This window comes from Parambassis ranga, chromosome 2 (genome assembly GCF_900634625.1).
Source record: "Parambassis ranga chromosome 2, fParRan2.1, whole genome shotgun sequence".
In the NCBI taxonomy this organism is placed as follows: Eukaryota; Metazoa; Chordata; class Actinopteri; family Ambassidae; genus Parambassis; species Parambassis ranga.
Window position 1 is genome coordinate 3,041,792 of NC_041023.1, and position 12,602 is coordinate 3,054,393.

The 12,602-nt window shown below is 42.1% G+C and overlaps 1 protein-coding gene across 1 annotated transcript in view; it reads left to right on the forward strand.

Annotated features, from left to right (window-relative positions):
* pvrl2l (PVR cell adhesion molecule related 2 like) overlaps nucleotides 1-7,963 on the forward strand; it is a 226,162-nt gene extending 218,199 nt beyond the window's left edge. The window contains exons 7-10 of the mRNA XM_028400098.1: nucleotides 2,309-2,438; nucleotides 3,360-3,417; nucleotides 6,157-6,252; nucleotides 6,942-7,963. Coding sequence (XP_028255899.1) covers nucleotides 2,309-2,438; nucleotides 3,360-3,417; nucleotides 6,157-6,252; nucleotides 6,942-7,148 — 491 coding nt within the window. The 3' untranslated portion in view covers nucleotides 7,149-7,963. The remainder of the gene's footprint in view (nucleotides 1-2,308; nucleotides 2,439-3,359; nucleotides 3,418-6,156; nucleotides 6,253-6,941) is intronic.
* Nucleotides 7,964-12,602: the final 4,639 nt, after the last annotated feature.

Genomic DNA, 12,602 nt, shown 5'->3' on the forward strand with positions numbered 1-12,602 from the left:
AGGCTGAGAACAGCTTGTTTTTTTGTTTTTTTTTGGTGCTTGTTCAGTATTTTTGGTACTTGTAAATTTCCATATTTATGTAAATGATTTTTCTACCATGTCCTCACACACTGTCTGACATTTCCTGCCCTTTTAATTCTTAATGTTTAAGGGCTTTTGGTTAAAAAAAAGGAGCTACTACATGAGTGGGTGGCTGCAATTACATTATTTGTTGCATATTTTCCTTAAACTTTTGTTACAGTTTGATGTAAAAACTTTTTTTTCCCAAATAATATGAAGCTTTTTATTCAAATTCCAGCCATTTGCATTGAGTTTTTTCCATCTGTATTCAAAGTGCTTGTGGAAACAGGTGGGTGGAAACACAGTTATTGTTGCAATATGCTGTTGAGCACCTCTGCTCTGCCTGCAGTGAGAACAACAGGTGTGTTTGATGAGGATAATGTCTGATGCTTTCTGTCTCTTCAGGGATGTAATGAGTAGGAGAGGTGCAAGTGTGCTCTCAGAGATTATTAACACCAGTTTTGCATCTGCCCTCCGAGATTCTCACCACTTTCCTCTCTCTCTCTCTCTCTCTCTCCTCCTCCTCCTCCGGGCTGCGCCCTCCTTTTTTACCTCCACTCTTTGACCAGTCAGATCTTTGCTGCCTGCTGCACCACCCGCTTCACCCACCCTCCCTCCATCCGCCACCTCTCTCTCTCCCTCTCCCTCTTTGTCGTCTGCGAGCTATTTCTCATGCAGCACTGTGACGCATTGTTTATTGAAAAGGCAGTTTGTTATTGACCATGAAAAATCAATAGCAAACATGGCCAGTGTAAACTTTTATAACACCGAGCACACATCAAATTTATTATATACATGAAGGATGCTCCGTGAATTTTCAGCCGAGAGGAGGAGGAGAGGCTGGTGTCACCCCTCCCTCCCCCCTCCATCTGCCTCTGCTTTGCAGTCATTGTGTGATTCCTCCTGTTTTCTCTCCGCACTTCCTCACCTGGTTCCTTCCCTTCCTTTCCCCCTTTTCCTCATCACCTCTCCTTTGTTCTATCTCTGTCTCTCTCTTCTCTCTGTGTTGACATGGGCTAACACACACACACACACACACACACACACACACACACTGGCATTAGCCAGACAAAATATAATAATCAAAACCTTAAATCTATCTATCTATCTATCTATCTATCTATCTATCTATCTATCTATCTATCTATCTATCTATCTATCTATCTATCTGTCTATCTATCTGTTAAGCTTGGAAGAGAGTGCCACCTGCTGGCCAGAATGAACAATGGCACAATCCAACATGATGGAGGTTGATGTTGTTCACATTTACACACACGATGCACAGAGTAACGTCCTTTAACTGTACTATTACTGTTGTCTTGAATTTTTGGGACTATTTTGCATCATCATCATCTGTATCCAGATGTGTAGCTGCTTGAGGCTAATGGTTCTATCGTTTCGGAAGAGATGATCACTTCAGATAAAAGACAAAAAAAAAAACAACACTGAGGTTTAAAGAAAGGCTGGACCTTTACCAGCAGACATTCCAGGGCTGTCCTGCAGCAGAAGTCGTTTCAGTTTTGAGGTAAATACTTACACCTCTGCAGGATTGATTCTAAATGAGTGGGAATTGTTGCTGTAATTGTCTTTTTATCACCTCACCATCAGAGGCAGTTGTGTGTGTGTGTGTGTGTGGATTTCAATGGTCGTAATGAAGCACGATTTCACAAGCAAACAACCTGCGAAGCCTCCATTCAGCCCTTCTTTTGTTGCTCCTGCCAAACTCCCTAATAGTCAGAGATTGTGCACAATGATCCGCGGCAGTGCTTGTATGCAGCTGCTGTCTGCCTACCTCTTTTTTTTTTTTGAGAGCACAGTAATGAGAGGCTTTTACAGTCAATTCAGCTGCCTCGCCGCCCTCTGGAAATGATAAACAGGTTATTAATTGAAGGGAAATGTCGAGGTCAGCGTGAGACTGCGGATTTATGTTAGTGTACAATGAGAGCTTAGAACTGGAGCTTGGATGGATTCTTTACGTTTATGTGCTTTGGTGTCACCGTACAGACGGCGGTGAATGGAAACTTTTGATTACCTGACTCCAGGTAAGGAGTCAGAGGAGGTTTTATTCTTTATACTCACGTCCTATTAAAACCAGAGCAGGCCTTTTATGTGTGTTTACATAAAAGCACAAATATTACAAGTGAGCAGCGGGAGCAGGCATGTGAAAGTTAAATGACTTCTTCTTCTTCTTCTCTCTCTCTCTCTCTCTCCCTCTCTCTTTCTTCTCAATGTCTCTCACCCACACAAGAAGAGAAACGGCAGCTCATTCAAGGCCCACCAACAGGTGCTGTAATCGGAGGGATCCTCGGCGCTCTCATCTTCATCGGCCTCATCGCTGGCATCGTCTTCTTTATCCGCAAGCACCGGGAGGACGGCGAGTAAGTCTTCATTAGCAATCCTGTATCTACAACATCGTTTATTTAACCTGCTGAACAAATTTAATCCCCCCCCCCCCTCCCTGCGGGACTGAGGCTCATTAAAACCTATTACACATCAAGAGGGGAGCCACCAGTGGAGGCTCGGTGACAAATCCTGACCTGAAGTTTATAGAAAAAAAAGGGGCCCCTGGGAGATTTTGCTCCCAACATGCTCGGCTCTAAGCTTCCCATCCTGCCCCTGCACCTCCTTCCTTGGGGATTTATTAAAGCTTTTATTCCAGTTTTAAGAGGCTTCTTGTTGAGGGGCAAAGAGTAAATGAACAAACATGCAGTCTGAGTCAGAGGTTAATTAGTTACACACATGTTGGGGATGCGGCCTCTTATCGGGATGCAGCAACACAAGAAGAAATTCTTGATAAACGTTCATATTTAACGAATTATATTTAATGAATCTGTGTTTCTAATCTCAGCACTTCTTTTGGTTTTCACCAAGAATGCAGAGTTTTTTTATTTAAAGCCCAACAAAAAGACAAAATTGAGTATAGATGGAAGAATAATTACGCTGAAAGATGGTGGCACCATTTTCTATTCGAGGCCGTGACAAATGGCTCCTGAGCTTGATTTAAATCTGACAAAGGAAACCTGATTTTTTAAGGTCATTAAAAAAAATCAACCTTCATGTGAACAAGCCCGTGTAGAAGTGAGTGTTCCTCAAACAAAAACAGAATATATCTGCTTCTTTGACTGGTGGAGCAGGCTCTGGACTGAACTGGACGTCTCACAGTCTTTTCACACTTCTGTATTCCTGTGATGTTTCTATTGTCAGTCAGTAAATTGTGTCTCTGTTAAATACAAAGAAATCTGATGTTTTAATGAGGTTAAGATCAATACCACATTATCTGTGTCTTTTTGTCCAATCAGGGGCCCACCCAAGCACAAACCCCCTCCCCCTGTGAAGGCCAGCAGCTCCACAGAGATGGTGAGTGGTCGGCATGGCTTCGAATCAATCCTTATTGTCACCACGATTGTATTCTACTCACACACACAAATACACCCGCAGTCCATTTGGGCAGTCATAATGGGGCTAATGGCTATTGATTGGAGATCTGAGTTGGCTTATGTGTGCTGAAATAATTAGCTGGGTTTGTAAAGAGCTCCATTAGAGCTCTGCCCTCCCCTCCAGTGTCTGCTGCTTTATTCCATCACTCTATCACAGCTTCTCTGTGCTCCGGCCACATTATGTAATGTGACTAAAACTCTGTAATTTTATGTTGATTAGACGTGTAAAAGATGTCTAAATGGCGATAAATGCCGTGGCTGAAAGGGAGGTTCGCAGAGTTCAACAGTGAAAGTTTATTGGACATTTACAGGCACTATCAGTGGTGTATGAGCAGAGGAGCATTATCTCTGTGGCTCTATTCTCATGTTCAGGTCTTTGAGGGCAGGTCTGGGTAGAAACTGCAGGCACATTTCAATATTTTGCTCTTAAAATGATCCTAATTCTTTCCTTTTTTCTCCATGTCTGCGTTGGTTTTCTTTCAGTGCCTCAGTCTAGCAGTGGATGATCATGCGAGTGCGTCTGTTAAATCTCTGTTAAAGCATCTGAGACCTCCTGAAATGGCACCACTGAGAAGGCTGATTATTGAGTGCATCGTAGTGGTTTTTCAAGCAGACTATTGTCTTCAATTAGTATCACACATGTCTCCAGTCTTATAATTTGTCACTTATCCTATTGAAAATTGAAAGAAAGTGTTCACCGTGATGCTTGATGCACTGTTTGACACTTTAGTCCGACACAGGGAAGAAACGGAGAGCGTATGTATGAGGAGATAAGAGCTGTTGTAAATGTTCTATTATTATGAGTTAGTTTAAAGCTGTAGTATGCACAGGAATCCAGAAATTTAAGTTAAATTAAAGCTGCAAGCAGTGATGACGGGCCCCCACAGTCCTTGCGGTCCCGCGTCCTCTCTCTCCCGTTACCGGCATTCGCTGTGGTCTGCAGGGCAGAAGAGTACACCAAAACACACATATACAAAAAACAGGTCCTCCGGCCAGTAGGTGGCGCAGTGACTGTAGCATATCAGCATATCAATCTGTGCAGAGTCAGATGTTGTATGTGGGAGATACAGCCACAAAAACATCTATTTCCTGTGTGTTTGCGAGGGTCAACTTTGTGGGGGCACCACGGGCAGAGCGTGTAATGAAGCTCTGCACTTTTGATAAGTTTTGGTCTTTATGGGCTTAAGAGTGAGCTCACAAATTTGCAGTCCAATGGGAAAATTCATCGAAGAGGAGTTTGTGAAAGTATGGCATGTGCGAAACACAAAAAGGCACAAAATAACTGACAGCAACATTGCTTTCATGTCCAGAAATGGAGACAAAAAGGACAGCACTGGGTCCAGAGCAGCAAGCTCACCTTCAGATTCAGGTCCAAATAGTGAATAAAGGAAAATCTCAGGTTAACAGGGGAAGAGTTTTCCTTTAAAATGTTTTTAATCTTTTGTATTTGTGTGTTTTGAGACGACCTGTGATCTTTAATATACAACCAGGAGTTTTGAACGTGAAAACGAAACTTTTTAGCAAATGAAAACAAAACAGCCCACAGTGTCAGGGGGGCTCAAACCCCAGACTTCTGAATGAGGGTCCAATGCGCCGCCTGTACCCCCATCCATTCCCAAAAGGCCTCATAACGTGGATTTTTTCAGCTGTTTTGGTCAAATGATCGGATTATGTTGGATTGTGTTGGATTGTGTAAGCATAGTGTCGTATCTAAGAGATGTGTTATCGACCAAATGTGGTGTTTTTGTTTTCATGGTGATGCGCTGGTTAAAATGTCCTGAGGTTCATCGTACACAGAGCGAGCTGCGTGATCTGGTTTCACTGTTTTCTGAATGAAAAAGGGCTTGTCGACAGAAGAAAACTGCACTTAACACACAACAAAGCCTGACTGGAGTTTTCTAAAGTGCATGTTGACAAGCCCCAGCATTTGTGTGAGCCTGTCATCTGAACAGAAGAGAGAGAGAATTAGAGCTTTTTGGTAAATCACATCAAAGAAAGAACAGGTAGTGGGGAAAAAAAACACCCTGCGAGGCTCATTCATGTCACCGTGTTGCTTCGCTGCGCCTGTCGGTGCAAGGTACAATAAAACCTCAGGATGGAGTGGTGCTGCTTTAAAAACGGAGCCATGTCTCGGCTGCACTTCATCGATTGTCCGACACGATGATGACTCACAACACCTAAAAGCACAAAGAGTGGGCTGAAAAGAAAAATGAGTACTGAAATTAATCCAAGTGAGAACAGAGCTGAAACTGGCACCCTTCAGACCTGAGAGTCCAACTTCAGTGGAGGAGCTGGTCTCATTTAGAGCTACAGAAAGCGCCTGATTGCGGTGATTGACTCTAAGGACGAGCTAGAAAGTATTAAGTTGGAAGGCGTCCTGCTAGTTCTGTCCAAGTCATTATGTAAAATAATACGTTGCATCAAAAATCTGTTCACTTAAATACAGACTAGAGAACAAAGCCGGCGCGGCCTTTTACTGCCTTCAGTTTGCAGTGAATTATTCTTTGAAGGTTACATAGTCTCCGTTTATGTCCCATCAGCTCTGTTCTCTTGTTAACATAATGTGTTTTTATAGATTGCTGCACTGCTTTGTTTCATTGTTCCTCTTCTTTTTCTCTTCCTCCTTGTTTCGATGTGTTTTGTGTGTGTGTGCACGCAGCTGAACAAGCCGTCAGAGCCTCCCACAGCCACCGAGACAGCGCCGCTCAGCCCAGGAGAGGTTTACTACGAGCCCACGGGGGGAGAGCCTGTCACAGTAACTAACACACACACACACACACGAGCCACACTCAGCATTCACAATGGGCTCTGAGTCAACACACGGACACCATGGTGTTTGTACTTCGGACCGATCAATCAAATGTCATTAATATTAGGCTGTATATAATTACTAAAACAATGAAAAAAGATTATAATTTAATCTAATAAGTCAACTTTTCTGTATTATCCCATAATCCTCTTATCCTTTTTTATAATTACCTATTTATTTTTCATATAGTTATATAGAAGGTATTAAAACCCTTTTATCTCTGTCAGATATTCTGTAAAATCACTCCATCACTCCATATTTTCTTCTCCCCCCGAAGACGATATGATACCACCACCACCGTGCTTCACTGCAGGAATGATGTTACTGTAGGTCGTCATGCACCTTTAACTCATCATGTGGGTCTGATTAATGAAGGTTGTCCAGGTTCTACCAGCACAATTGGAAGGCCATGAAAGGTTATGAATCAGGGTTTCACAGTAATGAGGCCCCTGGGCCCCCTGGGAGCACTTTACCCTGGTCTGTGATTATCCCTGTATTCTCCACGAGATCACATGATGTGTGCAATCAGTGTTCTGTAAGGGGCGATGAGAGCATTGTCAACTACACGTGTACAAAAATGTCAATATTTTTCAAAATGTATCGCACAGTAAACATGGCTGCCTTCTATCCTGCAGAGCCTGGACGATGAGACCTCCGGAGCTCTGAACGGTGGCGCCCCTCCGGTCCTGGACAACTCGGTCAAATACGACAACGTCAACGAGCTCAAAGACCACGCGGCTGACAGCCACCACGGCAACGGTTTGGAGTCCTCCAATCGTGAGGCCCCCGCTGCTAACATATCTCGCGGCGAAAGCTTCGTCTCTCCGGCGATGTATGTGTAGCCATGGCAACAACAAGAACACCACCATCACAGGCGTATGAGCGAGTTTCAGGTCACCCGAATTAGCATGATGACGAGCACACTTGTTTTCACACCTTTCTATTGTAAGTTTAACTTGGTGGAGGATGTTATGAGTTACATTTTCACCTACTTGGATTATTTAGTGGGATTTATGGGATCAACAGTTTTTACATCTCCCTCTAAAAACCGACTTTTTTAGGTTTTTTTTTATGTTTAAGCCACTGGGGACTGCTTTTCTTTTCTTGACGTGTCATTACATTACGAATCTCACAAAAAAATGCAAAACCAAATTACAAAATGTCATGCAAGGTATGACGCACACAGGTAATATCTGACAAGCCAGACAGCCATTGAAATCATATGTGCATTGCATAAGATGAGGCGGGCTTTTACAATATGTTAATTACATGGTCCAGAGGTTGTTGCAGTGTCTCTGAGCTGGAATACTAATTAACAGCAGATGAACACAGAGCACGCCGCCTGTGTGAAACCCCACCAAAAAAAACTGCAAAAAACAGCTGCAGTCTGAAATACTTTATGCAACATTTAGTGCCATGAACATCACAGAATGATGGTTCTGTGTGTGCCAGCCCTGAGCTGGTCTGTTCACAGCCAAGGGAAGTGATTTAAACATCTCTTTCTCTTTAAGTGAGGATGAAACATCCAACTCCTGTCTTTGAAACCCTTTTTAAAACAACTCTTCTCTTCTCCTCTCCTGATTGGTCGAGTTCCTTAAAGGTAGGGTAGGAGATTTTGAAAACTCAGTGAGAGTCAGCCAGATTTGGAAAGTAAACACACGCCCCTTTCTCTCAGAGCTCACACTGAAGCCACGCCTCCCAATCACATGGCATTGCCTGAAGACGAGCTGTGGTCTGTGACTTCGGCCATCATGCACGTACCTCTCTGGTGCGCGCAGAGCAGGAAGAGAGTGACAACCAGCCAATACTCCGCGCAGGGTCCACCCGGAGGATTGGCTGATGTTTTTAGTGTTTTATAGCTTCCACAGATGATTCATATTAAGCGAAACTGCCGAACTAATCGGTTGCTATCGGATTGTAAAGAGAAGTTACACTAATTTAACAAAAAGTGCATCAGGATGAAATCTCCTACCCTACCTTTAATGCTGAATTTAGTCCCAGGAAGTCCAAAGTCTGATCATCCAGCTCTCCAGGCGGCTTCAGTTAATCACTCAAAATGCTTCAAAATATTTTGACTCCCACAATAAGTTTACAGATTAACGTTTTTCTCACTCAACAATCCTGTAAATAAGCTCCCCACTTGTCAAACGGAATATAATCCACCACTGGGCTGCAGAGCGACGGGCCGCTCGTACAACCTCTAACAAAAGGGGGGCGTCACATCAATCTAAATCTTTGTAATCCGGCAACGTCACATGGTTAATAATCCACATATTTGTTGTTAAAAGAGGAGCTAAAAGTTACGGCACAGCACACACAAGGTTCACACACACACACACACATTTTCTATCATTTATGATTCAGTGTATTTCAGAATGCGTAAATGATCAGCATATATTAGAGGATTACTGCCATTACCGCCATTTTACTACATTAAAATGGTCACACGCTCTGATATATGCAGAACATTGTTAACATTTAGCATTGTAAACAATTGGAGAATAAAACAAACAAACATGGCTGAAACAAAAACAAAAGGTCCTCACAGATGTCAGATGCTACCAAATGATGAACAGTGTAAATAGTATTGAATATATTGATGAATACTATATTGTCGGTGAAATGTGTACACATAAAAAAACAAACAAGTGTTGGTGTTATCAGTGCCTCGTTGCAGGGGATGGAAGTTTGTTAAATGTCAAGCGAAAAAAAAAAAAGAAAATGTGTATATTACTATTTTGCTTTTCACGGGTTCATGGAGGCTGTCGCTTAATACTAAAATGTTTTAAGGTATATAAAAAAATGAACTGATGTGGATTTTACTCCTTGTTCATATTACTCTGCATGGCATGATCGGTGGCTTGTTGAAACACTTTCCCAAGGCTGTTTGCAGAATAATCTTCATTCGTAAAAAAAAAAACATTTTTGAATGTCAGAACAGAACGCTTTTTTTTATTATTGGTATTGTTATTATTTTTATGGCTGTCTCAGTGCATCTGTCATCGTCCTGCACACCATGAACACAAGCCACCATTTGAGTTGAGAGAGCGGGTTTTTATTTCTCTCTTGTCGAGTGACGGCTCCGCCGGCTGCCCGTTTTTGTCTTTAGCGCTAATCCGAACATGCAGCCAGCGTGGAATCTCTCACGGCCTCAGACAGACACAGAAATACAATCTCCTTTTTCCCACCCCCTCCTCATGCTCAACATGCTTTATCTTGAGCTCTTGCATGAGACCTCAAGCCACACAAATCTTCTTGAGTTATCACGCTGACAGTGGGACGACAGGCCGGAGCTGACCGGGCCGGTCAAAGTCTCAGACGGAAAAGCTCAAAGGCGGCGGATAAACTGCAGATTTGTAGACAGTTTGTCAGCAGGTATTGACGGAGTTAACACAGGAGGCAGATAGAGACAGAGGAAGAAAGCCGGCTGATAGAATAATAAGAGGGAAAGGTGGAATAAAGTGTTGTTACACCACAGATGAACAATGTATGACAATCATTTGTTCACATGTCACATTCACAGCTATAGAAAAGTCCAAGTTTGATCATGTTTCATTTTTCATACATCCAAGTTTTAAGTTTGTTTTGATGTTTTGTTGAATTCTTAGTAATTTCTCCTTTGTTTTGAAAGGGACACTGTATTATGAGCCAGTCATTGTAAAAATATGACACCAATATGTGATGTGAGGAGGTCTTCATCACCTCGAAGGGAGGTTTAATAACCACAGTCAGTCATGGCATTCTGTAGTAGTCTGTTATATTTAAGGAACAGGCCGTTGCTATGCATGAAAGGCTGTTGCCATGGACACAGTTCTCTGTCTTAACACATTTAGTTTGATTGTCGTTGCAGGCGTATCTTCAGCATACACTGACCGATTTCAGCCATTCAACTATCAAAATGTTCATCTCGACATTCCGGGTCAACCGGGTTTTTTTCAAACAATTGTAGTTTTTCAAATATTAAGCAATTTCTGCGTCATTTTTTAACATGGGAGTCTATGAGAGAGCCCTTCAACGAGGGTCATCTGCCAAACGTATCTCCTCCTACAAATTTCAATCTACAGACTCCATTTTAGTCTTAAAACGCTCATTAGATGCTGCTCTATCAAACTTGTATTCAGAATTTTTTAATTCCGAATCGTTTCCGCACGCCAGGCTCTCAAAGTTGGAGTGGTTTTTGAGGTCTCCTCTGCTGTTACCATGGTGACAGGCTGACACACAGAGGCATACAAAGCTCTGAATTGCTCTGATTCTCCAGCAATTCAAAGCAATGCTTCAGCTGCAGCAACCAAAGTTGTTTTAATTAATATTGTACTTTTCATGAGATGTTACTTTGCCATAATAACCAGCTCACAACGAATCACCTCCACGCTTGACGATGATTTTATACATGGGATTGACTCAAAATGGACTTCAGCAGTTGTCGGTCTGTTCTTTAGAAATAGCAGACTACAGAATTAGTCTGGGGGATTCTCCATAGAAACAGTGGAGGATTGCATGTTGCAATAAGAAGCCTGCTGATTCATGATGAATGGGAGTCTCTATGATAGCTAATGGCATCAATGTTTCTTTTTCTTTTTGTCTCTGAGATGTTTATTTTTCATGTTTAAAGGGAATGTCCGCATGCTGCATGGACTGGATGTTTTCCAGAGTCATGCCACATTAACATGTATATGGCTCGCTTCTATGGTGCAGTGTCAGACAATCATATATATGATGTATAGCCCTGCCACACAACTGAAAACATCATAAAGGGGAATTTAATGTGGTGGTTTTGCTTTAATGTCTGTGAATTAATTTCACCAAATGAATGACTATTTAGTTTCCTGTGGTTTATTGTGTTTAATGTGTTTGCCAGCAGGATGCTCGTCTTGATAGATTGAGCAAGAGGAAAAAAAAGACAATCATTGGGACCCATTATATCAGAGACCAATGACTCAGCAAGCATTCATGTTATGAGTTTCAGCTCTGCCGCCTCATTTGAAGGATCATTCAGTTTTAACCCAGAGCCTTATGTTTAATAGAGTTGCTTCACTGGGACATATCTTGAATTAGATTCTTAACATCTCCAGGAATAGCCATGACAGGAATGTAATCTGTGGATGCGTTTACCGGCTGGCTGATGGTGATGTGGGGGAGCTGCAGTCATTTCAGATGGGTTAGCTGTGTGATGAAGGCTCTGGGTTCTTCCCCTCTGTGAGAGCATCACATTTTGGCCAAGCTGCTTTGCTCCATCTCCTCACTCTCTTAGTCACTGGTTCAAAGCCAGAAACACAAGCTGTGAATGTCAACGATAACGTTGTTCAGCGAGTCCTCTCCACTCATTTACCCTCTTTTCATCCTTTCTTTCTTCTCCAGTCTCTCTCTTTTTCTCCCTCTCCTTCATCCATTGTCATCACAGCTTTTCATCACGGAGCCAGACGTGCCTTCTTTATGTTATTTTTAGCTTTTCAATTCTCACATTTCTTCTCTGACAGTAGAACAGATGATGGAACGAGGGAACACACAAATACAGGATGTGTTTGACATTGATAACACACACACACACACACACACACACACACACTGGAGATGTAACCATACTTTTTTTTTTAATTAATTTTATGTCTTTTTTGTGTGTATCACAGATCAAATATCATTTTGTATGCTTTTGGGGAATCCTGTTGTACATGTTTTACAAATCATTGTCTTGTCAAATAAAATGTAAACTAAAAAACACAGGGAGCCTCGCTCATTATTGGTGCTTTTAACAGCCAGTATTTGCCACTTATTTTATATTTTCTATACATATTTTAACATAAAAGTACATATAAACACCTACATGTAGATGACATGGTTAATTGGTAATACCTAAATCACATTAATCACTCGCTAACACCCACATCACATCATCTGCCTTTGAATTATGAGATTTTTGTCTTGTAATGACAGCCTCCTGCCTGTAGGTGGTGCTGCAGCCCCCTCGGCACCTACTTCAATGCGACGAGAAAGGAAACTGCGGCTAAGCTACATAAAGTTCTCTGATAGACTGGCTTCCTTTTTGCGGTAAGTAGTTACACGTTCATTTTTGTAGACAGTCGGTGTTTGTTGTGTTATATTCACTTTTTATTTACTTCTAGCAGTTTGAATTTTACAGTTTTTAGTAGTTTGAGTAATGATTCTAACGTCATGACGTGCTTGGCCTAGCTTAGCTTCAATATGGCTGCAAAACGGAAACAGCTAGCTGCTCTAAAAACACAGCTCACCTGTGTGTCTTCTGTCAGGTGTTTGCTCTTGTATACAAATGGAAATGTAGT